This window comes from Hemicordylus capensis, chromosome 2 (genome assembly GCF_027244095.1).
Source record: "Hemicordylus capensis ecotype Gifberg chromosome 2, rHemCap1.1.pri, whole genome shotgun sequence".
Classification (NCBI taxonomy): domain Eukaryota; kingdom Metazoa; phylum Chordata; class Lepidosauria; order Squamata; family Cordylidae; genus Hemicordylus; species Hemicordylus capensis.
The window spans coordinates 102,162,809-102,189,655 of record NC_069658.1 but is presented as its reverse complement, the minus strand read 5'-3'; the positions used below and the strand labels follow the sequence as shown (position 1 = coordinate 102,189,655).

Genomic DNA, 26,847 nt, shown 5'->3' with positions numbered 1-26,847 from the left:
CGAAGCCTGTGCTAAAATCCTTGGACTGGTGGGCGGTGTCTGCCAATCTATTGGCAGGCATTCCTTAACCTCTCATTCCCACGTGTCGACTGACAACGGACGCCTCCCTTTGGGGATGGGGTGCACATTGCCAGCACCATCAAGTACAAGGGCATTGGTCTGCGTAGCAGAGAAAATTCCACATAAAATATCTCAAGCTCTACGCTGTTTTTCTGGTGCTGAAGGTGTTTCAGCCACTGCTACACAGAAAGATAGTGCAGGTCTATCTGGACAACACCACAGCGATAGCGTATTTGACAAACAAGGGGGGGGGACTGTGTCACGCTCTCTCTGTTAGTTGAGTCAAAGAATTTGGACATGGTATATCGCTCAGTCAATAATCCCAATGGTGTTGCATATAAAAGGGGAGGACAATGTGCAGGTGGACGGCCTCAGCTGAACATTGCTGCACAACCAACACCACAAGTGGGAACTCAACATGGTCTACCTGAAGAATATATTCAACAACTTGGGTTGGCCAGAAATAGACCTCTTTGCGACTGCTGCGAACACAAAGTATTGAGCATACTGCTCACGTGCAGGAATAGGCAGGCACTCCCTAGGGGATGCTTTTCAGCACAAGTGGACTAAGGGAGTATACTATCTGTTTCCACCACAACCACTGATAACTCGAGTAGTATCTCAGTTTCTCAGGAATGCCATGAGGGGCATCTTGATCATGCCATGGTGGCCTCGACAACGGTGGTTCCCAGTGCTTTTGCGGCTGTCGAGAGGGACTTATCGCAAACTGCCAAGCCGGCCAGACTTGCTAACGCAAGGCAAAGGGGCAGTTAGGCATCCACAACTCGAAACATTGATGTTAACTGCATAGCGAATAAGTTATTAAAGAGAATCCTAATAAATAATAGGAAAAAGTCCACGAGGTTGAATTATACTAGCAATCCGTTGTATTCATAAAACCCTTCCGACCTCCCCTCAAGGATGGAAAGACTGGGTAATGAAATATATTTATATTTATCATGGAAGGCAACCGCCGGTCCGCCAGAAACTGACTGAAGCGTGCCCTAACTGCCTAGAATAAACGGAAGCACGGTCACGTGCGTGGCAGTTTGGGTCAGCGTGAGGAGCTAGCTAATCGATCTGTGAGGTCCCTGCGCAGGCACAGAACCCATTCCTTATGAATACAACGGATTACCTCCAGATCATCTGTTACAGGTAAGCAACCTGTTTTTATAGGAGTAATATACCAATGGAAATACATCTTATACCAGTTTTCTCTTAAGACTATTTGCAGTGAATTTAATATTCATTTTTCACTTGTATTCCCAGTTTTGCATATCAATAGTTTTATTCCAAGTTTCACATCCGTTTAATCATACAGCCTTTAACCTGTTCTGTTTCTGTGTCTTATTTCAACAACAGCTTGTATATTCGCCCCACTAATAACACTTTTAGTTATTAATACCTCAAATTCTGTTAAATCTCTAAGCTTCGCATCTTGTTTTTGTAACACTGTCTTCACGATTGAGCTAATTTGTAAATATTGGAACCATGGAGGTTCCTCAGACCATTCCTGCGTAAGAGTTTGAAATGATTTAGGTTTTAGATTACCAGTGGTTAAATTATGCAAACTGTATGCTTTCTCTCTCCAAGGATCATACTTGTTGGAATTTTCTTCTTCATGAAAAAAAAAACATTCAGAATAGATGCAAGAGGCGATATATCCGGATTGATCCTTTTTAAAATATCTGTCCCAAACATACAGCAAACTGTTTCTAATTGAATGGGATTTTGTCTCTGAGTTATTCCTTATTTTATTTATCCATAAATATTTGTGTAACCCTTGATCCCTCCATGTCCATGAACAAACCATATGGTAATGTAATCCAATCTGAAATCCATGTCAAGCAACTGGCATGGTAGTATAATTTCATGTTGGGAACGGCCATTCCTCCCCATTCCTTAACATCTTGCATAATCTTGAACTTAACTCTTGGTTTTTTATAAGCCCAGATAAAAGAGTTTAGGTGTCTGTTATAAATTCAGCATTTTGTCTTCAATTCTGATCGGAATAATTTGAAATAGAAAGTTCATTTTTGGCAGAATATTCATTTTAACTGATGCTATCTTTCCTAACTAAGAGAGATTTAGTTTTTTTCCATCTGTCTAGGTCTGTTAAAACAGATTTTCATGCTGGAAAATAAAATCTTCATTTGGTTTAACTTTCAAGTGGAGATAGTTAACTGTGCAGACTGTACTTTTCTAATGAAGACATGTGCTTCACTCAGAGAAGGTGTATCTGCCAGTTTCCAGCCATTTCACCCTCTCCCTGCACTGCATCTCATGCTGTTGCTGACAGCTCCTTGGGTCTCAGGAACAGCTTTTAAGGGGGCTCTGGTGGCTGCAGTGAGGAGGAGGGACAGGAAAAGTGGATTGTGCTTACACTGCTATGGATGCTATAGCTCTAATTAGCTGGAGAAGACTGAGGGCCCATTTGGATGACAAGTGAAACAGGGGGTAGGCTTACCCAAGGTTAACCTCAGAAGTCAAAAATCATAGTGCAGATGATCTGTCAGCTGCGGTTCTGTTGCCTTCATCTGCAATCCCCTTCCCTCTTCCTCTTCTGCCAAGCCAATGTTTGCCTGGCAACCATTGGCCCTGGTGGAGCCAGGTTGGAGCTTGAGTGCAAATCCCAGACTGTTGCATTCAAACGACACAATGGGGGTCAGTAGAGCTCTGGTTCCAGCAAGCTACAAACTGGGGGTTCAATCCTTGGTTTGAAGGTGCCAATAGAACCATGGTTGCAGGATTTACCTGCATTTGGACGATGAAGAAGGCTGACCTCAGGTGAGTGATACTGAGAGTTACCATATTGTCCAGTTTATGGACAAGTAGCATCAACCTGTTTCTATTGATTCAATAAAAAAAAATTAATTCTCAATCTCATTATAAATGTTTTAGAATTAAGGATCTGGATAGTCATCCATTGTCCCTCATGACTAGTGGATTACTGCACCTGTGTAGGGATCTCTTGGATAGATTTGTTAGCTCCTTTCTGCACCCCTTCCTGCTGTGCTTGAGCTCAGTATGTCCATTACTTCCAGCAGTTGGGGTGCCATCTTGTTCAGTATCCTTTCAGCTGCCAGCATGTTGAGACCTCAGAGATTGTTGCACCTCATTTTTCTGTGAAAGGAAAGTAAACTGACTGATTTATACCGTTACTCAACTAAGGATTGTGAGTAGACTATTCGTTTGCTTATTGGATGTCGGATTTTGTTAACATGGTGAGGCTTAGTCGTTGGGAGGAGAAGAAGGCAGGGCAAAAGAAAACATTTTAATGTTGTACAAACCGTCATGCTAAACTACCATCAACGGAGGAACATGATCTCTGCTTGTTATGCTTGGGGGAAAAAACGTATCCCCTCCTCTTGCAAGTCTTTCCCCAAGCAAATGCTGGAATAATTGGTCTTTGCATCTCTGAGCAGCCTTATATGGTTAGGTGTTGTGCCCTCCAACACCAAGAACAGACTCAGCATCAATCTCAACATCAATGGCATCGGTGTAGATGACAATATTTGCAATTATGCAGTCTAAAACCTTGTCAGCACAGGAAAAGGCTGCGGAGGCAGTTTTGAAGTGTTTTCGTGAGCGTCCTACTGGTTCAAATGAGGGGTGCAAGAAACACAAAGGAAGGGAGTCTCTTCTGTGGAGGATTCCAGTCTTCCTAAAAAGCTTAAGGAAAAGTTGGCACGTAGGACTTTGTTATCCGGAAGGCTATCGCCTTCCGATGTGCAGACTCCAGAGTCTATGCCTATGGCTGGAGCTCCCTCAACATCGAAAGCACCATTGACATTGAGTGACTCTTCAACATCGATCGACACTCCGATACTGAATGCCCCGTCGATGTCAACAGTGATGTTGATGCTGAAAAATCTTTTCATATCATCTCTCTTGGTGTCGAGACTGCCTTCAACATCGACAGCAACTTTCAATCTCAAGGGAAGTATGTGCATAATTACCCAGTTTCTCCGTTGGCTACTGTAGCACCAACTACACACAGTCCACAGGCTTTGCCCCCAGCACGAATGCCAATACGATCACCTGTGCTGCTATTTGATTCAGGGGAAGATGCAGCTTTAGATCCCGGAACAGCTAAGTCATTGTTCGCTATTTTAGACTAGTCTACAAGCATCCCATTGGGTTTGACATTCCAGGGATTCCTAAGCATGGTTCTTGATGTGTACTTAGAAGTCGAGGAGTTGCCTCCAAAAATGCCATCAGTGTCACCGGTGAGAAAGTTCACAACATGCCCTTCTACTATGGCAACAATGGCTATGTTCCCCTCTTCCTCAGGCACTGCTGCACCTTCGGCTTGGAAGCCAACTTCAACTTCTGTTCTATCACAAGGTTATGCACCCACAAAGGATGCCATTCATGGTTGTGTATTCTGCCACACAATATCTCCCTCCACTCATCTGGAATTTGCAGAATTCCAGCTCTGGAAGACACAGCGTCTATTACAAGGTTGTTTGCTAGCTGCAAACATGCAGAGTAAGGCACAAGGTAGTTTTGTCCAACCACGCCAGTGTAATTTTCTAAAGAGACCACAACCTCCATCTGCAATCTTGACTACTCAGGCTGCACAGGTAATGGCTACAATTGCTTCATCTCAGAATACTGCACAGCTGAGGCCAGTAGTTCAGCCACTATAGCCTATACCTGTAGTGGCAATTCCCCAGTGTCGTGAACTGCTAGCCCGACTGTCCCTACAGGATTTACAACCCCCGGAGAGAGAGAGTAAACAGAAAGCAGCAACGAAACTGGATGAAGGAAAATAAAAGGCTCGCAAAGAAAACAGTAAATGAATTAAGTCCCCCTGAACTAAAACTAGGTACCCACCTCTAACAGTAACTGAGTAATAAGTGGAAGAAAAGACAAAACAAGGAATGAAACAAGCGAAGGACACAGAACAAGGAATTAAGGGAACAATACAGGGAAGTACAGATAAGACAAACTGGAACACGGAAAAGATATAATTCCAAGAGCACAATATCTGTTGCCAGCGAAGTTGCAAACAGCAACTCAGCCATGAGAGACTGTTGAATATAGATGGCTCAACAGAACCAGGAACCAATCAGGCTTCCCTGAGTCAGCAGTTTGGCTTTCTTCTCTGTTATCTCCTGCACCTGCGTGAGTCCCTCTGAGCCTGCCTCTTGATACTTCATCTCACTATAGGTGGAATCCCAGGCTCTTCCACATCAGAATTCAAGTCTGCAGGCTGTTGAGAATCCTCAGGTCCCGAGTCTGGTTTCTCTGCCAAATCTCGCTGCTGTGGCTCACTAGCAGGCGAGTTTTCCTGCTCTGAGTCTTCTGATTCTGAAGTCTGAGCCATGACACCCAGCCACAACCATCTGTACCTGTTCCGTCAGGTGGACCGGGTGGTGACCTTTCAGATGATTTGGATGGGGACTCCTGTGTCTCTACTGACATGGACTCTGATGACTCCTCTGGAGCCTTGGAAAAATCCATCAGACCTGCTGTCAGATGTGCTTCGTAAGCCATCGACTTCTCTGAATGAGGAGCTGAGGGCCTGTACTAAAATGCTGCAACAAATGGCAGATGTGCATGGACTAGACATTAAGAGGCCATCTGCCATGTTGGAAGATCCAGTGTATAATCTGATGGCTGCTGTCCAATCGACTCAACCAATAGCTTTACCGATGCTCCCAGTGATCACAAAGGTGGAAAAGACATCTTGTGAAGTTCTGCAAATGTCTGCTCCTGCTTCCAAGAGGTTCGAAGGACTATATCGAGTGCAGGAGCAAGGAGCAAGCAATTTCTTTTTGTTGGTATGTGTGGCTCCAGTCAACCACTCTGCAAGTGGATATGAAAGAACGCATTAAGAATTTGCCTTTTGACTGATGGGTTGTTCATTGAAAGTATGGACACAACAATGGAGACCCTTAAGAAGTCAAAGTACACAGCAAAAAGTGTTTCAGCATCGAGAAATACAAACCTGGGTACATCTCAAATTAGGCCATATAATTGTCAATGAACAAATTACAAGTTCCAGGACTGAAAAGAATATCAAACACAGTACAAGCCATAACAAAATTGGAATTAAGGGGCCAAAAATAAAAATCAAGCACCCCGTACAGGCGAGGATTCTGCTATGCAGTCTCTTTGATTTCTTTGACTGTCAAAAGCACATAAGAACAGCCCTGCTGGATCAGGCAGTAGGCCCATCATTCCAGCATCCTGTTTCATACAGTGGCCCACCAGATGCCTCTGGGGAGCCCACAGGAAAGAGGTATGTGCATGTCCTCTCTCCTGCTGTTGCTCTCCTGCAACTGGTATTGAGAGGCATCATGCCTCTAAGGCTGGAGATGGCCCACAGCCACCAGACTAGTAGCCATTGATAGTCCTATCCACCATGAATCTGTCTAAGCCCCTTTTAAAGCCATCCAAGCTGGTGGCCATCACCACATTGCATGGCAAGGAATTCCATAGACTGTCCTCCACACCAACCTCCAACACCTATCACAACGTATACCACCAAGGCCAAAGCAATTACCACCTTTATGAATGTCAATACCATCAGACTGGCAAGTCATGCTTTAGCATGGCATCACATAACTTTGGACCAGTGGGTTCTGCAGGTTATCGACACTGGTTATGTGATAGAGTTCGAAAGTTTGCCAAAGTATTTGGCAAAGCATGAAATTCACTCCTGCAACTCCTTGCATTGCTGGAGGAGGTAGAGACTCTGTTGGAGAACGGAGCAATTGTTCTGGTGTGTTGGACAGACAGGATGCAGGGGTTTTATTCACGCTATTTTCTGATTCCAAAATGAGATGGGGGAATCTGAGCGATAATGGACCTCTGAGGCCTAAACCAATGTATAGATACATGCAAATTCAGGATGGTAATGTTGGAAGGCATTCTTCCACTCCTTGTCAAGGAGGAGTGGCTTGCAACATTGGATTTGAAGGATGCGTATTTCCATATAGAGATCCAACATGACCATTGGAAGTATCTCCGGTTTGTGGTTGGAGAGTCAGTATTCCAAAACCGAGTGTAACCCATTGGCTTGTCCACCATGCCGAGGATATTTATAAAATGTACCTCAGTAATTTGTTTCTTATCTATGCACATAGGGAATAATGATCTATCTTTACCTGGACAACTGGCTCATGGTAAGCAGTGACAAAGAGTTACTTTCGCAGATCAGCTCTGTTCAGGACCTTCTAGAGAACTTAGGAGTGAGGGTCAACTGGAAAAAGCTGCACCTGCAACCGACCAAAACAGTATCTTACATTGGTGCGGTGCTGGATGCCCATGCAAAGAGAGCATATTTGCTGATGAAAAGGTTCCAACAAATATGCAGATTGAGAAGTGCATTCCAAGTGGAACCGGTGCAGCAGGCGCAGCTCATACAGACGTTACTGGGTTTGATTGCTTCATGCACCGCTGTAGTTCAATACACAAGACTGTGGATAAGGCAACTGCAGATATTGTATCTAAGATAGTTCTGTCCAAATGTGGACAGCCAACAAATGCAGCTGTTGATTATCTTACCAGTGCAGAAGTCTTTAAAGTGGTGGATGGTGGAAAGCAACTTCATGGGGGGATGACCTTCCAGCCCCCAACACCAACACCATGGGTAATGACAGAAGCATTGTTGACTGGATGGAGTACGCATTGCGGGGATATAGGCTGCGCAACAGCAGCGGATGCACATCAACTTCCTGGAGCTAATGGCAGTTTACCTGGCACTCAAGTCTTTTGCCCCCATTGTTCAGGATTGTGTGGTCCAGGTGCATATGGACAACACCACTGCAATTGCTTATATCAACAAGCGGTGGGGCACAATTTCTTGCTTGCTTTGTGTTCTCAGTATTCAGATATGGAATTGGTGCATTCTGCGCAAAATCAGCTTAACTGCAATCCAGATCAGAGGAATAGATAATGTTCTAGTGAACTGTTTGAGCAGATTGTTTGCGAATCAACATCATCACGAGTGGGAGCTCAAACGTATGTCTAATTTAACCACACGATGTGGGGGGTTCCACAGATAGATATGTTTGCGACTGCAGAGAACTGAAAATTTCCACTATACTGTTTGAGAGTGGGCATTGGACAAACGTCCATGGGGGACGTGTTCCAACACCATTATAGTCACAGATTGCCATACATGTTGCCACCTCTACCACTGCTAAACAGGGTGGTGGTGCGGCTACTACGGAATAGTATGAACTGCATCTTGATAACTCCATGGTGGCTGCGTCAACCGTGGTTTGCGCAGACTATCAAAAGGGACATATTGCCACTTAATTTTGGATCCAAATCTTTTGACAAGGGACAGAGGCCGGGTCTTGCATCGATGTCAGAAGACTCTATGCTTAACAGTGTGGAGGGTAGACTATTAAGATACTGCTGAACAGTCGTAAGCCATCTACGAGAAAAAGCTCTGCTTGTAAATGGAAACGTTTCTGTGCGTATGCGAGACAATACTCTTACAATCCACATAAGGCTACAGCGAAGCAAGTCCTGCTGTATCAGACAAGTCTGAATCAGGCAGCTAACGTGTTTCTAAATGTGCGCTTTGCAGCTATCTCGGTGAGGCACAGGGGATGGAATGGAAAGACAGTTTTTTTCACATCGAGAATGTAAAAAGTATTTGAGAGGACTCAATAACCTTTATCCTCAGTAAGTAAACCAATGGAGTCTGTCCTTGAAGTTATCTACATTGATGGAGGCTCCTTTTCGAACCACTGCACTCAGTGAGTTTGCCACACCTGACTCTAAAGACAGCGTTCCTAATAGCCATAACTACTGCTTGCTGTGTTAGCGAACTTGTTGCACTGAGGGTGGATAAGCCTTATATTCAGTTTCACCCCCAAAAAGGTGGTGATGTGTATAGACTCAAATTTCTGTCCAAAAATAGTACCCGATTCCCACATAAATCAAAATAAAACACTGCCTACCTTTTTCCAGAACCCAACAACTGGCCCAGAGAAGGTGCTACATTCCTTAGACGTACGCAGATGTTTGCTGTACTATCTGCAAGGAACCTGGGAAATACGAAAGACAAAGACCATGTTTGTACTGTTCAAAGGGAAAAACAAAGGAGTAAATGTTTTAAGACAAAGGCTTTCTTACTGGCTAGTGGAGACAATATTTATGGCCTACAAGCTACAGAAGCAGCCGCCGCCAACAGTGATAAAAGCACATTCCACTGGAGCCAATGCAGCTTCAACTGCCCATTTATTGGGCATTACATTTAAAGAACTGTGTGTGGCTGCAACATGGTCGTCACATCTACCATTTGTAAAGCACTATGCTATAGAATTGCTTATGGCTGCGGAGGCTAATTTTTGGAGAGGGATCCTGAAAAGGATCCTTGAGCAATCAATCCAGTGGGATGCTGCACCCACCATTGGGGATAAACAGCTGGCTAAACACCCACTAGTCATAAGGGACAATGGATCACTATCCAGGTTGCTTACCTGTAACTGATGAACTTCAGGTGATCCATTGTCACTCATGACACCCTCCCGAGCCTCCCTGCTGAAGCAATACATTGTAATTAAAAAACAAAAAAAACAAAAAAACTTACTTACCTGGTGATGAAAGATCATCTGGCTGGACAGTCTACCAGAAACTGAATAAAATGGTGCCATAACTGCTGGAAGTAACAGACATGCTGAGCTCGAGCACAGCAAGGAGCGCCGTAGAGAGGAGCTAATAAATCTATCAAAGAGATCTCTGTGCAGGCCCAGTAACCCATAAGTTATGAGTGACAACAGATCATCTCCAGATTATCAGTTACAGGTAAGCAACCTGTTTTTCTCCAAGCTTTAATTTATTTGGACTATGAATAACATCTTTTGGAGTATTTTTTGTCAGTTGAACTGAATTTTTTGTGTAAATGATAAGAATGCTCTTCCATTTTTTCCCCTTTCAGTATTTTAGTATAATGGAGCTCCTTGAATCTATCGATATGATGACCCGAAATTTACCATATCGGAAGTATAGGCCTGATGTTCCTGTGCACAACAATGCCAAGAAATGGTAAATGTTTCCAAATATTTCAAAAAGTCTTGCTTCCAAAAGGGATCTGGGATAGTTGTGTTGTGTTTTGTTTTAAAACACATTGTATTTAGACATTGATTCCCTTATCAAATTTTTTTATATTTCAAATATACTTTGGAGGAAAGACAAAAACTTGATGTTTTGCATTAACCTCAGAATGCTACAGCATCTTCCTTGGACTATCAGCAATCAGCCTCCCAAACTCTTAGAAAAATGACTGTAAAGTTTAATGGTAATATGTTTCTTGTTGTAACAGGTTTATATTGGTAAGAAGTTCTATTTTTCTGAGATAAGTGATACTAATGAGATTGTGTATGTAAACCACTCAGCACTTTTGTTGAAAAGCAGTATATAAATTGTAGTGTTTCTGTACAGACTACAGAACCATGTTTAAATGCTGGTTTTTCATTATGTCCATTAGTCTTGGGCATGCATGATCCCCACTCCCTTTCATGTATGGCAGGAGAAGTGGTGATGTATGAATTCGGTGAACCTGGGTTATTCTAGTCAGATTTTTCAAAACAAACCAGGCTCTAAAGCTGAGATACAATAATTTATATCTGTGTGTGTAAGAGGAAGGATGGATTGTGCGTACCTGAGGCTAGAAGACATTGCATGAAACCAGGATTCAGCCCTTGCTGCATCTGAACTAGGTCATTGAAATAATCAAAAATATTTTATTTTTCCATTAGGTGGAAATACGTTATATGTGGCATTCTTGAAGTAAATGTCCAACCCAAACTAAATATGTGGTCATGGGAGCATATTCATTACCATAGAAGTCAAGTGAAGAACTATAAAGATCTGTATAAAATAAAAATAACATCAAAGAAGCCTGCAGAGGAGATTTTAAACATGTTGGAGGTTGGCAGTTTTAACTTACCATTGAGTTTTTCCACAATCATACCAAGTATTATTACTTTCTGGCTGTTTTCTAAATGTGCAGTTGTATAAACTGAGTTGTGAATTCAAGTGCACTGTTCCTACATTTTGATCTGTACCCATATGAGATAGGCAGCTAAAGTTCAAGTGTATGCTAACTGAAAACTAGCAATCTCTGGCTTGAATCCAAAAATCCTGCTGCATGAACACAAGACACTTCTTGCATAGGGATATCTTATTGATTTTGCCCCCATCCCTTCTATTCTGCAGCAATCCAAAGTTTTAGAAAAAAACTAAAAACTCTTTTCTGCTAAGTACTTCTGTGTGAGGAGAACAGTGGTTCTCTTTGGGAGTGGCTATCTTTTAGGAGAAAACACATTTTAATTTATGTAGGGAAGGGGAAAATAGTGTTGCTGCTGTCCTGCACATATATAGCTTTCACCTATGCATTTCTTCTCTGCAAAACTCACAAACATCAATCCCTTAATTAGATTTATTTCTGCTGTGTTTTCCAGACTCTTGTACACCTAGGTCACCTTTTATTTCTGATTTCAGTTTGGTCACCTCCAAAGCCCTTCGTTTCTCTCTCCATCCATAAGTTTTCTCCTCTCAGCCTGTTTCCCTTGACCTGAAGTGCCCACCCCAAATTTTTTTCTTTCTCTCTCTTTTTTTCTTTCTCATCCAGTCTGACTTGTAAGAGTACAGGGATAGATAAGATATCTAATAGGGCTATGTGAAGTTTTGAGGGTCTATTCAGGTTTGGCCTGCTTCAGCCACCTTTGGCCTGAAGTAAAGCATTGTCAGAGTGGGCTGAAATGGGGTTGAAGCAAAGCAAACCAGGCTGAGCCCTTCAGCCCCTCAAAGCTTCACCTCAGACTGCCCCTACTACTTACCAGGATTGGCAGGGGGAGGGAGAATATACTCTAGTCTTTCTCTTTGCTGTAAGGGAACAAGCAGCCACGTTTTGAAGTCTTCTTTGAAGCAAAGCAGCCCTGCTTTGAACAGGTCTAATATCTAAAGAGGAAGCTTTAGGGTTTTGTACCTCTCACTGTGTTTTGATTATTTGTTCTACGTCATTTCTGGCACCTTTAGCAGTACTTCAGTGGATGACTTGTCTGCAGCATTGGTAGCTAGCAAATAACATATCCTGCTTCTCTAACAACCACTTTGTTTTACTGTAATATTCACTTCCATATGCCTAGAAGTTTGTGTTTCTTCCTATCACTTTGCTTTCTCAGTCCTCTAATACTTTGCTTGACTTTCTGTAATCTCTCTTCTGCCCTGTGCATTATACTAAAATGGCCTTCATTAAAATTAACAACAATCTTTCAACACCTTAGGTCTCAGACTATGCTGTGTTTCCACTAGAAGTGTGGAGCTCTATCTCCCTCTTCCCATTATGCTACCTTAGGATTTTGTTCTGGTCTCCTACTATTTTCTCTTCATATACTGTGGATGAATGAGCTTTCAGAAGCTAAAAATGACCTCTTTTAATGAGCAAAAACAGGATCCTTGTGTTGGCCCAGTATCATTCCTAACTTTGGGCTCTTTGCCAGTGCAGTAGCCACTGCAGAAGGATTCATCAGCTCTCTGAAGCGCCGCCCTTTGCATGTGGAGCATGTTCTGTCTCTTGGTGCCAGAGCGCTTTCCTCCTCAGTTCCTTTCTGTCCGCCATAGTGTGCGCTTCCTTAGGGATTCGCTCCTTCATCTTGGTTCCTGGAACAAACAAAAAGTGTTTTCTTAATTGATTACTGATTTTTTCAAACTTTCAGCTTGATTTTTCTACTCCTCTTTCTACCTAACGTTTTGGATTTGGTTATTTGGTGGTTTATTTATCGATTTAGACCTTGTACTGTCTCTACCTTGGTCCCTTTCTGTCTAGCATTCTTGGACTTGGTTGTTTGGTCATTTATTTTTCTTAGCTTAGATTTCGGACTGTCTCAACCTTGATTTTGTCCGCCATTCGGACAAATTCACCTCAGGTTTCATGGACTCAAGCAAAACCTTTAAGTGTTGTTCCTCATGCTATGGCTGAAGATGTTACCATCTCTTGACTGGAACAATTTGTGCCTGCTCTGTCTAGGAGAGCACCATATCTTCCGCTCTTGCAAGATTTGCCTCTCTTTTTCAAAGCAGACCCAGAGGAGTAGAGAATTGTGGTTGCAGGCTATGCGTTATGAGATCACCTTGCACCCTGCTGGCTCCAATGCTGTAGACATCAGCAGTGCTGTCAATTTTGAAGTTGGCTCCTACATCAAAGACTCCATCCGATTCCTTATCAGGTGCCTTTAAGAAGCCAAGAGACATCCCCACCACATCCACCTTAAAAAGAGCAACACAAGGTTATGCACTCACACACACATCATCGTACTTGCCGGAGATAATTGACAAGTCTTCAATCCCACCACCATCACTACTGAGCAACGTTCAGACTCTGTCATCAGCATTAATGACCGTCGTTGCTCCAATGTCATTGCTGGTCTGTACAGTCCATCCGTCCCCGCAGCTGTCTTGGTCACCATAGATGGATCATATTCTTTGTCCTTCTTTGACTGACTTTGCTGGCCTTCAGCGCAGTATTCCCCTTGACATCATTGGTGTACATCCAGAAACTGGACTTCGACTCCATATTTGACTCCCCTTTGACTGTGTCAGGATTGACCTTCAAAGGGTTCTTCAAAGGGCTTACATGGACTCGACATCGAAGACAATTTCAAATTCAAGATTCCTTGTGTACCTAAGACTCTATCTGGCCAGCGCAACTCCACATGCAGAGCAACTCCAATTGCCTCTCCTTCCCATCTTCCATCGACTTGGAAGGAGCAACTTAGTTTTTCTCTGCCAGCCCCTTCTCAATACCAATGAAAGCTAGATTACTGGAGCTCTCCGGGTGCCCTTGACCTTGGCTACATTCATAGGATTGGTTGCTTCAGGTTCCCAATGTCTGGGCAATCACTTTCATTTCTGTAGGATTATGAGGAGTTTCACCTATGGAAATGGAATAAGCTAAAATTATATTTCATTCCTCAGGGTCAACTTACTGGTCCTTCTCTATTCAAGTGCCTCAATGACCCTTCTGTGTCCAGCCTCCACCCTCCCAACTCTTCTACCTCCTCCTCCAGCTCAGGTTCCACTCCAACCAAAGGACCCTGTTGAGCCATTGTCACCACCAGATGCTCCTGCTCTACCTGATAGGCAGCTTTCAGATGAGGAGTAAGTTTCTACATCAGAATCTGGTGAGGAATCCACCATTACAGAGATTCCTTCTGGCACCCCACCAGATGATAACATTCCTAATGATCCAGTGGACTCTCCAACAGAAGAGACCAAATCTTATAGAATCCAGGTCTCCGAGATGACAAAAGTGCTCGGCCTGGGGCTAAAATCTCCCACCAAAACTGTTGGTGACCTGGTTTATTACTTTTTGTCTTCAGCCACCACCTCTATTCATGTGACTTTGCCCATGCTGCCTGTTCTTGTCAACCCAGCCAAGGAATCCCTTTCATCTATGGCTTCAATCTCCCATAGACTGGAAAATGTCTATCTGGTGCATGAGGTGGACTGCCAATTCTTATTTAAGCATCCCCTCCCCAAACTCTTTAGTTGTTGACGGTGCTCTTTCTTCAAAATCTGGGAAACAGCTTTCTTCTCCCTTGGATAAAGAGGGCAGGAAGCTTGATTCTATAGGGTGTAAGGTTTACTCCTCATCCTCCCTCTGCATGAAAGTTTCTAATTGCATGGCCATCTATCTGCGAGGGATTCAAAACTGACATGCAGAATGCCCAGCACCTTTACAATCATGTTTTAAATACCTTTTTGCAAAATCCACTGACATGACATGCCAGTCTGAGTACCGCAAAGCATCTTGACAGAGATGGAGTCCCATACTACGGCCAGTGCTGTGTCACTGTGCAGGCATGCCTGGCTTCAGTCTTCCTCATTCCAGCAGGATATGTGGGACAAGATTGAAGGTCTGCCCTTTGACGGGGAGAGGCTTTTCAGTAAAGAGACAGATGATGTGATGGAGCACATGAAAAAAAAAATCTAAGTTCATTGTCCGCACTTTCACATAGACAACATCTGCACCACGCCACTACAGTTGACCTTCGTCAACTCTGGCTTTCACAATCACGGATTTGAGCATCTGTGATCGGGAAAATGAGACCTCAGTCATCAACCATGACTCAAGTATTCACGGTTTGGCAAGTTAAAAAAACTGGCTGGTTTTTTGCGGGTTTCTGGGAGGCATTTTGTGAGGTTGGGGATCAATTTCTTATTTTTTAAACTGTTGCTGTGTGGCAGCATTCTTAATGCGGGCCTTTGTCCCTCCAGACAGACAACTGACTACCCAGAACACAGTTTATACATTCCATTCCAATCTATCCCAGACCACTCCGTCTATACAGCGCCTCATGACCTCTAGTACATCCATGGTGCCTTATGTGAGGCTGCAGGTGCATCACCTGCAGCTGTGGCTGCTTCCCATCTTCCAACCTAACGTCGATGACCAGAATGACTAGAAACTCCAGGTGGTGATTTTGGGGCCAGTCTGGAACTCTCCTGTGGTATATGCAGCCGGAGAACATCAACAGCCTTCCTTTCCAGCCGCCTATGCCTTTGATTTCACTTACCATGGAGGCTTCCTTCATAGGCTGTGTGGGCCTTTACTCCTGGGACCTCTGGAAACATTGGCAGGCTTCCCTGCACATCAGCTGCCTCAAACTCATGGTGGTCTTCCTGGCCATGAAATAGTGCATCCAACACCACATTTACCCTTTGGCTCTACATATAGCAGTCATTGACAACGTTCTAGCAGACAGCCTCAGCAGACAATCCAGCAATGCCTGTCAACATGAGTGGGAAGTTCACAGCAATGCCTTAGCTTTCTTCCATTGGTTCAGGATTCCCCAAGTGGATCTGTTTGCCACCTGGGAAAACAAGAAGTGCCCACTTTACTGTTCAAGAGCTACAGTAGGCACGGGGTCTCTAGGAGATGCCTTCCAGATCCTTTTGCTGGACAAGTTACAGGCTGATCAGCTTAAGCTCAGTGCCAGGTAATTGATGGAAAGTGTACTTAAGGACAAAATTGTTAAACATATAGAAGAACAGGCCTTGCTGAAGGATAACCAGCATGGCTTCTACAAGGGAAAGTCTTGCCTCACTAACCTTTTAGAGTTCTTTGAGAATGTCAGCAGGCATGTGGATAAAGGTGATCCAATTGAGATAGTATACTTGGACTTCCAAAAAGCTTTTGACAAAGTTCCCCACCAAAGGCTCTTGAGTAAACTTAGCGATCATGAAATAAGGGGACAGGTTCAGTTGTGGATTGGTAACTGGTTGAAGGACAGGAAACAGAGGATAGGAATAAATTGACAATTTTCACAATGGAGGTAGGTAGGAAGTGGGGTCCCCCAGGGTTTGGTACTGGGATCAGCACTCTTTAACTTGTTCATAAATGATCTAGAAGTTGGGGTAAGCTGTGAAGTGGCCAGATTGGCTGATGACATTACTATTTAGGGTAGTGAAATCCAAAACAGATTGTGGAGAGATGTTTTTGCAGCAGCTCAAACTGGGAGTGGGCAACAAAATGGCAAATGCAGTTCAATGTAAGCAAGTGTAAGGTGATGCCTAGTGGGGCAACAAACTTCAACTTCACATATACGCTGATGGGATCTGAGCTGTCAGTGACTGAAAGTGTCTACTCAGTGCGTGGCAGCCGTGAAAAAGGCTAATTCCATGCTAGGAGTGATTAGGAAGGGGGTTGGAGAAAAAAACAATATTATAATGCCCTTGTACAAATCTATGGTGTGGCCACATCTGGTGTACTGTGTACAGCTTTGGTCACCATATCCTAAGAAGAACATTTTAGAACTGGAAAAGGTGCAGAAGGGGGCAACCAAGTTGATCAGGGGCCTGGAGCAACTTCCTTACGAGGCTATGCTACAGCATCTGAGGCTCTTTACTTTAGAAAAGAGGCGACTAAGGGGAGACGTGATCAAGGTGTATAAAATTATGCATGGAGTGGAGAGGGTGGACAGAGAGAAATTTTTCTCCCTCTTTCACAACACTAGAACCAGGAGTCACCCCATGAAACTGTCAAGGTTGGGAAATTTAGGACTGACAAGAGGAAGTACTTTTTCACACAGCGCATAATTAATCAATGGAATTATTTGCCATGGGATGTGGTGCTTGGATGACTTTAAAAGGGGCTTAAGCAAATTCATGGAGAACAGGTCTATCAGTGGCTACCAGTCTGGTGGCTTTGGGCCACCTCCAGCCTCAGAGGTACAATTCCTCTAAATACCAGTTGCAGGGGAGCAACAGCATGAGAGAGGGCATATCCTCACGTCTTGCCCGTGGGCTCCCCAGAGGCATCTGGAGGGCCACTGTGTGAAACAAGATGCTGGACTAGATAGGCCTTGGGCCTGATCAGACAGTGGTGTTCTTATGTTCTTAATTTTTTCTACATCTTCTCTCCCTCTTTCCACTCCTGTCTGGGGTTGTGAGCAATATCTCCCTACAGAGAATGTACTGCATTATACTCACCCCATGGTGGCCTAGGCAGCCCTAGTTCTTTCTCCTCTCAGGAATTCCACCACCATCTTCAGCACTGCCCAGTTCTCCTTCACCAGAACGATGGCCAGATTCTTCACCACAGCTTCAGGACTCTGAACTTGATTGTGTGGAGGCTGACCTTCTGAATAATATCCTCATTTATGAACGGATGGCCTTTATGAGGCACAGTTATTCCTGCAAGTGGAAGATATTTTCTGTTTATGCCCAGTCCAAGGGCTTTGATCCCGCTACAGTTTCAGTTCACCAGGTCTTATTGTACCTTCTATCAAATGGACAGATTTGTCTAACCTTTTGATCAAAGTACACATGTTTGCACTATCTGCAACGCACCCAGGTTGGGGATCCGCATCCTTCTTTTCCCATCTGGACTGCAAGAGCTTTTTGAAAGGCTTGAATAGTAAAAGAACCAGTAAAATCCTGGAATCCTTCTATGGTCCTGTCTACACTCACTGAAGATCCCTTTGAGCCTCTGTCTTCAACATCCCTCAAATGGATTACCTTCAAAGTTGCCTTCCTGATGGCGATTACGACAGCCTTGGAAGGTTAGCGAGTTTTCCGCTTTAAGGATGGACATTTCCATTACATTATTTTATCCTAACAAGGTGGTGATTTGTGACCGAGCCCTCCTCCCAAAGATAGTGTCGGACTTTCATATTAACTAAGACATTGTTTTGCCCACCTTTTTTCATGGCCTTGTGACGCCCCTGGAATGCTCACTGCACTCTCTGTACATCCGTAGGGCCCTCTTGTACTACCGGGCACGCACAAATGACTTCCAGCATACTCACATACTCTGTTACTTTAGAGGCCCGATAGGAGCAGACCTGTCTCCAGACTATCTGAGTGGCTGGTTCAGGCTATCCTGTTCTACTAGGAGAAGCAAGGACTATCTCCGCCATCTACCATCCAGGCTCATTCCACAAGGGCAGTGGCAAGCTTGGCTTCTCACCTGTCAGGAGTAAGCTTTGCTGAAATCCACAAGGCTGCCACCTGGTAGTCTGATCAGCCTTTTATTCAACACTATGCCCTTGACATCCACTCTGTGTCGGAGGCTGGATTTGGGCATTCCATTCTTTAAAAGGTTAGGAACATAGGTACATAGGAAACTGCCATCTACTGAGTCAGACCATTGGTCTATCTAGCTCAGTATTGTCTTCACAGACTGGCAGCGCCTTCTCCAAGGTTGCAGGCAGGAATCTCTCTCAGCCCTATCTTGGAGAAGCCATGGAGGGAACTTGAAACCTTCTGCTCTTCCCAGAGCGGCTTCATCCCCTGAGGGGCATATCTTGCAGTGCTCACACATCAAATCTCCCATTCATATGCAATGAGGGCAGACCCTGCTTAGCTATGGGGACAAGTCATGCTTACTACCACAAGACCAGCTCTCCTCTTTCTCTTTAGATCCCACCTCCTATGTGGGAGCTAGCTACTTGCCCAGTGTTTGAAATGATACCGAGCCACCACAAGGATAAACAGTTTGCTCACCTATAACTCTTTATCCATTGGTGGCCCAGTATCATTCTCAACACCCACCCAGCCTCCCCGCTTATCGGATGCACTTATCTTCTTTCTTCATCTGTCTTCTTTGAAGAAGCTTCCATCCACTGTCGTCTGTCCAGAAACTGAGGAGACAAGCACTCCGGCTCCGCATGCGAAGGGTGGGGCTTCAGAGCACTTCAAGGAGCTGATTAATCCTTCCACGGTGGCTACTGCACAGGCACAGAACCTAGTGTTGTGAATGATACCAAGCTACCAAAGGATCAAAAGTTACAGGTGATCAACCTGTTTATATTAAAATAAACTTACAGACATGTAAGCAAAGCAAACGTTTCCATGTAAAACAGCATCATCAGTGCTCTTTTCAGCATACTAGCTGGTAACACTTTAAGTCTTAAATAGAATAGCCAAACCAAAAGTGGAAACAAATGAGAAAGGAAAGAAGAAAATGGGCAAACCTTTTAACCCTTTAAGTGACCAATATATCTCATGGCTTCTTTCATCATTTCATTTAAATTAATATTGGGTTGCAACTGCTTTATAAATATTGTTTCTTTAATCTTGATTAAGTGCCATCAAGTTGGTGTCTATTCTTAGCGACCACATAGATAGATTCTCTCCAGGATGATCTGTCTTCAACTTGGCCTTTAAGCTCTCTCAGTGGTGCATTCATTGCTGTTGTAATTGAGTCCATTCACCTTGCTGCTGGTCATCCTCTTCTTATCTTTCCTTCAACTTTTCCCAGCATTATGGACTTCTCTTTAATCTTAGGTCTCATTAAATTCCCTTCAGCTGCTGGTATTGACAGTTTTGTGTTACTTCTCCTTGATGTTTTTCCTCATGTGCATTGCCCACTGTTTAGTTCAATTTTTATTATTCTGCATAGCAACCAAATGCCCTTTATATTTTTTCGTTAATGGCTTCTCTGTTTCCCCAGTGTAAAACACTGCACATTCCACATCTGTGGAATCTACACTCTGTTCTGCCTAATACCTCCTCTGCACTCTATCCAATTATCATGTCAAATTAATAAACATATAGACTGTCAACTGAGAGAAAAGGAAGCTGCCCAAAGATGAGATGGTGCTTTCTGCCTGGTGTGCAGAAAATATATTAGTTTGTGAAATGAAAGGAAGAAAAGCTGCTCAGCAAGGACTGAACCATGAGTTACTGAAGATGGTTGAATAAAGTTTTTGATTAAGCAAAGAAAAATTGTGATGTTGGGGAAATGGAATTGGCCGTCACAAGCCCCCAACATGTTAGAGGGAATATTTAGGCTTAGTGGGTATGTGCACCATGACATTAAAGCTTCTCTTTCCTATGCTGTGTGGGGAAAGAAAAATTAACACCTCCAGGCAGTGAGCCCCAAACCTGACCACCTTTAGTGCTGTGTAGCACAGTGGGCAAAGGTTTTAGAAGTATGGAAATGGGGTGGGGGGAGGAATCCATTCCCTGTCTCAAAAGTTGCACTACAAAGCTTCCGTTTCAGGCCTCTGAAGCCCTGCATAGGAACACTCTTGTTAGGGGCTGGGGATACACTATAGCATTTTATTGTGTGGATGCCAATTACTAATGTGAAAACCATTTTTACATAAGTGTGTGTGTGATCTGTAGTATATTATTTTCCCTTCCCTTTACAGCAACTAGAGAAATCTTTGGACATATTCAATATCACTCTAGCAAGACAACAGGCAGAAGTTGAGGTAAATGTTTGATAAGAGTAATTTTTATGTTAATTTGTTTTTATGGAAACCACAAGTTGCTTTTGATTTTAGGGGTTAAAAACACTTCTATTGCATCCTAAATTGGGTTAATGAATGTACAATAATCCGTATATAAAGCAACAAGCATGAATTCAAGTTTTTGTGCAGTTATTTCTATGTGTGTTTTCCAGTATACATAGTTCATCAGTCTTGGCATCCCCTTTCAGTATACAATTCTCTCCTCACGCCCCTTTTAGGATACAATTAAACTTGCAAAGATGGAGTTACTTATTTTACATCCCATTCAATAGGCCTGTTCACATGACCATTTGGGGGTTGGTTGGAGGGTTTGAGAGCTCCTGCATCAGTAGCGGAAACAAGCAGAACCTCTGTTTGGGTCAGCAAACCCAGAAAAAACATGAGTAAGCCAGGCAAGGTGCTTAGTACTGAAATCTGGAGCTGCAAGCATGGAAAGTCCTCCAGAGGCCTCATAGGCCATCCCAGCATGCTTTTTGTTGCCAATAGACTGGAAAGCTGCATGATAGCAAAGGAGCAGGAGGTGAATGCAACACTGATGAACCAGCTATAGGATCATAGAGAGTGCTTTACAGAATGGCACATTCATGGTTGGAAGGCCCTGTAGCCACAGCTCCCTATTGTTTCCAGGCCTTCTGAGTCCTAGTGGTTGGGTAGAAAAGGTAAGTGGATCCACACAGCCAGAAAAGCTGGATGATAGTGGTCTCCTTTCCTCCTATCTTGGTTAAAAGGAAGATACAAAAACTGGACTACCCTGCTTTGAGCAACGTGGGTTGGAGGGATTTTCATGAATTCATACAGATGCAAACCAGGGTAGAATGCCTCCTACCCTGATTTAGATAATTGTGTGAACAGACCTTCCATCTTTGTTTATAGCTAACTGGGTAAAGAGGCACCTTTTACCTTGGTGATTATCTTTATTTAGCAGGGGAAGAGTAACTGGCCCTATCCACCCCCAGCACAGTACTTCCAGTGACTCTTGCTGGTGTCTATCTTATGTTTCATTTTAGAATGTGAGCCCTTTGGGGACAGGGAGCCATCTTATTTATTTATTATTTCTCTGTGTAAACCGCCCTGAGCTATTTTTGGAAGGGCGGTATAGAAATAATAATAATAATAATAATAATAATAATAGAAACTATTCAACACCAATGAAACAAAGCAGGCCTACAAGAAAGAACAAGTCAAGAACCAAGCAGAAAAATAGAAAAATAAGCCACTGCATGGTCAATATTTGCACAATATAAGTGGAAAATCAGACATCACCAAGACCTGGCAATGGCTTAAGAATGGCAACTTGAAGAAAGAAACAGAGGGTTTAATACTGGCTGCACAAGAACAGGCACTAAGAACAAATGCAATAAGAGCAAAAGTTGAAAAATCAACCACAAACAGCAAGTGCCGCCTTTGTAAAGAAGCAGATGAAACCATGGACCACCTAATCAGCTGTTGTAAAAAGATTGCACAGACTGACTACAAACAAAGGCATGACAAAGTAGCAGGGATAATACACTGGAACATCTGCAAAAAATACAAGCTACCTGTAGCCAAAAATTGGTGGGACCATAAAATTGAAAAAGTTGAAGAAAATTAAGATGTAAGAATATTATGGGACTTCCGACTACAAACAGACAAACATCTGCCACACAATACACCAGATATAACTGTAGTCGAGAAGAAAGAAAAACAAGTCAAAATAATCAACATAGCAATACCAGGGGATAGCAGAATAGAAGAAAAATAGAAAAAATCACCAAATACAAAGATCTACAAATTGAAATTGAAAGGCTGTGGCAGAAAAAGACCAAAATAATCCCAGTATCCCGCCAGAACTTCTGAAGCTCTACAAAGATTGGTGGGCTCCTGTGCTGGCTGCTCTCTTCACACATATTGATCAAACAGCACAATTCCCCCAGGATTGGGGAACGGCGATTGTGGTTCCCATCCATAAGAAAGGCAGAAGGGATGATCCCTTTAATTATAGACCAATAAACCAATCTGAAAAGTATACAGTGTACTGTGCTTGATTGGCCAGCAAACTCGCCTGACCTGACCCCATAGAGGATCTATGGGGCATTGCCGAGAGAAGGATGAGAGACATGAGACCAAACAATGCAGAATTGCTGAAGGCCGCTAATGAAGCATCCTGGTCTTCCATAATACCTCATCAGTGCCACAGGCTGATAGCATCCATGCCACGCCGCATTGAGGCAGTAATTGCTGCAAAAGGGGCCCAAACCAAGTACTGAATACATATGCATGCTTATACTTTTCAGAGGTCCGATATTGTTCTATTCTTCAATCCTTGTCTTCTTGGTTCCATGTAATATTCTAATTTTCTGAGATTGTGGATTTGGGGTTTTCATGAGCTGTACGCCATGATCATCACAATTATAAGAAATTAAGGTTTGACTTATCTCACTTTGCATGTAATGCGTCTGTCTCATATATCAGTTTCACCTTTTAATTTGCATTACTGAAATTAATGGACTTTTGCACGATAGTCTAATTTTCCGAGTTTCACCTGTAAAACAAAGGACAACCGACTTGGATGACCCCGTCTACAATATGATGAAGGAAGTGGCTGGTCTACAACCCATAGATTTACCAATGCTGACTGTTGTCTCCAAGGCAGCCAGGACTTCTTGGGATGTATTCTAGACTTCCACACCAACATCCAAATGTCTTGAGTCTCTCTATAGAATACAAGAAGAGAATAATGAATACTTAATGTGTCACCCCACACCAAATTCGCTAGTCATTGACTGTGCTTCAACGTCGAAAGGGGGGTGATGCCATACAACACCTGCCGACAGAGAGGAACGCAAACTGGATGTACTGGGCAGGTGAACATATTCAACAGCTTGTCTCTCACTAAAGGTTGCGAATTATATTGCCTGCCAAGCCAAATTCACCCATTCATTGTGGGAAAACCTTGATGACCAGCAAGCATCCCTAGATCCGGCAGACTTCATAAAAAGGTTTGAATCCACTTTCGTGCAAACAACAACAGCAACTTGGCAACAGCTTTCAAATGTAAAACATCTGGCAGAGTCCGAGTCTCGCACGATAACTTCAGCAATATTACTGAAAAGGCATGCTTGGCTGCGAGCTACCACCTTGCAACCTTCATGCAGGTTGGAGCGCCCACCTGGAAGAACACAAGAGTGCAAGGCCTCTGGACTCCGAAGGAAGCACATTTACATATCAACTTCCTTGAACTCTTGGCGGCCTTCAAAGCCCTTCAGGCCTTTCAAGACCACATCACTGGCAGAGTCGTTCAGCTCCAGATGGACAACATGACGGCCGTCACCTATGTAAACAATCAGGGCGGCACAGTTTCCAGCTCACTTTGCCAGATCAGTCTCCAGTAATGGAATTGGTGCATTCCAAGGGGGACCCATGTGATAGCCATTCACATAAAGGGAACACTGAACTTACTGGTGGACTCATTAAGCAGAGACTTGGTTCTCCAACACCACGAAGAGGAAATGAACCAAGAGATCCTGGATCAGTTGTTCCATGCCTAGGGCAAACCAGACGCAGACCTCTTTGCTATGACTCACAACAAGAAATGTGGCCAATATTGCTCCAGGATGGGTCTGTGGAGAGGAGAGCTGATCTTGTGGTAGCAAGCATGACTTGTCCCCATAGCTAAGCAGGGTCTGTCCTGGTTGTATCTGAATGGGAGACTTGATGTGTGAGCACTGCAAGATAATCCCCTCAGGGGATGAAGCCATAGATAGACCAATGGTCTGATTCAGTATATTGCAGTTTCCTATGTTCCTATGTCTGAGAAGGCTGTCCAAGGGTGAAGCCTTTCAATTGCAATGGACTCAAAGCACCTTCTACTTGTATCCGCCGACCCCACTGCTTACCAGGGTAGTGGCCAAGCTACTACAGGATCAGACAAGAGCTATTGTAATTGTTCCTTGGTGGCCAAGACAACCTTTGTACATGCAGCTACTCACACTGTCCAGAGGGGAATTCAAGAGGCTTCTCCTATGGCTGAACCAAGTATCTCAAGGATGCTTCATCCAAACCCATTGGTGCTGAATCTAACAGCATGGAGGATAGGCTATTGAGGAGGATCCTTCTCAACACAGAGGGCATCGACCAGGAGGAACTACAGAGCAAATTGGTGCAGATTCTGCACCTATGCAGTGTCACACCATTTCAAGCCTAGGGAAGCAACCCTGAAAAATGTACTCCTGTATTTTACATCCTTAAAGAGAGAAGGCCTAGCCAATGTCTCCATAAAAGTACTTATGCTGGTAATCTCAGCATGCCACAGTGGGTGGGACAGCAAGACGGTCTTCACCCACCCGAGAAATAAAGACTTCCTAGAAGGCATTAACAATTTATACCCACCAATTAAACCACCTACGGAAAAATGGAGCCTTTCTCTGGTACTCGTGGCACTGATGGAGAGTCCGTTTGAACTGATGGCAATGGCGACCTTAAAGTTGGTGACTTTGAAAATGCTTCTCCTGGTTAGGATAACCACGGCCAAGTGGGCCAACAAACTGTGTGCACTCTGCATTGATGAGCCCTACACCAAATTCTACCCTGATAATGCGCCTAGATCCAGAGTTCAGGCCAAAGGTTATATCGGACTTGCACTAGGAATGTGCGAACGGTCCGGCATTTTGCGGGTTCGGAGGTTCTGTCCAGAGGTTTGGTGGGGTTCGGGATCGAACCAAACCCCCTCCCCCCTCCTGGTTCCGTCCGGACCAGAACTGAACCACTAAAGTTCATGATTTTTTTAAAAAATGCCTTAAAATTACCTTTAGCTCCTTCGGGGGGCTTCCTGTATGCTGCTGGGGGGGTCCACGAAGGTTTCCCCTCCCCCCACCGGCCTCTTAAGTCACCGCCGTGGCCCGGGTAATCCATTTATTTTGGCCTGTTTGGGCCTCTGTAGTGGAAAAACAAAATGGCCACTGCACATGCACAAATGACCTCTGCGAGGCCCTGAGTCATGCCAGGGTTCGCAGGGGGTCATTTGTGCATGTGCAGTGGCGGCCAGAATGGCTGCCACCATGCACTACAGAGGTCCGAAAGGGCCAAAATAAGTGGATTACCCGGGCGGTGACTTAAGAGGCTGGTGGGGGGGAGGGGGAACCTTCACAGACACACACCCTTGTGGCATACAGAAAGCCCCCCAAAGCGGCTAAAGGTAATTTTAAGGCATTAAAAAATGTTTTTTAAAAATTTGCAAACTTTGGACCAGACCAGGGCAGGGGTTCGATGGGGGCCAGACCAGACTTGACCAGTCAGGTTTGAGTCTTGTCTGGACTCAAACTGAGTCTGGTTCTGTGCTAGCAGGTTCCGTGCACACCCCTAACTTCTGCTTAAACACAGATATTGTACCGCCTACCTTCTTCCGGAATCCTATATCACCTTTGGACTGGGTGATGCATTCCTTTGGTGTCCACAGGTCATTGCTGCACAATCTCAAGGCAACTCTACATATAATCTCAAGGCAACCCTGCATACATCTTTTTGTATGTGAGAAAGGTAAATACAAGGGATTAACACCAACACAGCAGAGACTGTCCTACTGGCTTGTGGAGCTTATTAAGATGGCCTGTGAACTACAGAAAGTCACTCCACCCACCTCAAATAGGGCCCACACACTAGGGCATAAGCCACTTCAGCAGCGCACCTGGTGGGCATCAGGTTCCAGCACATCTGCATGACTGCCACATGGGCAACCCATCAATCATTCATCAAGCACTATACCTTGGACCTTTCCGCAGCAGTGGCCACTGAATTTGGGTGGTCAGTCCTTAAACGGGTGTTACAGTAGCTTGTAGCACCTGCCACCAACGGGGTAGCTCGTGATTCACCCAATCATTATGACTGCCGTGGAATCACTATCCAGATAAACAGGTTGCTTACCTTTAACAGGTGATCTGGTAGATGACTCCACGGCATTCATAAAACTTGCCTGTCCATCCCCGCTACATGGTGCAAGCTACTTCCACATGAGCAAGTTCAGCAAGGATCAGTTCAACCACAGTGCCTGGCTAGATGGAGTTATGACAGTCAGCCATCA

At 44.0% G+C, this 26,847-nt stretch overlaps 1 protein-coding gene across 5 annotated transcripts in view; it reads left to right on the top strand.

The window, feature by feature from the left end:
- Nucleotides 1-26,847, top strand: part of VPS13A (vacuolar protein sorting 13 homolog A) — a 354,074-nt gene that overhangs the window by 78,612 nt on the left and 248,615 nt on the right. For all 5 annotated transcript variants that reach the window (XM_053292130.1, XM_053292129.1, XM_053292133.1 and 2 more), the window contains exons 12-14: nt 9,968-10,074; nt 10,788-10,959; nt 20,691-20,753. In XM_053292130.1, the coding sequence (XP_053148105.1) occupies nt 9,968-10,074; nt 10,788-10,959; nt 20,691-20,753 (342 nt within the window). The remainder of the gene's footprint in view (nt 1-9,967; nt 10,075-10,787; nt 10,960-20,690; nt 20,754-26,847) is intronic.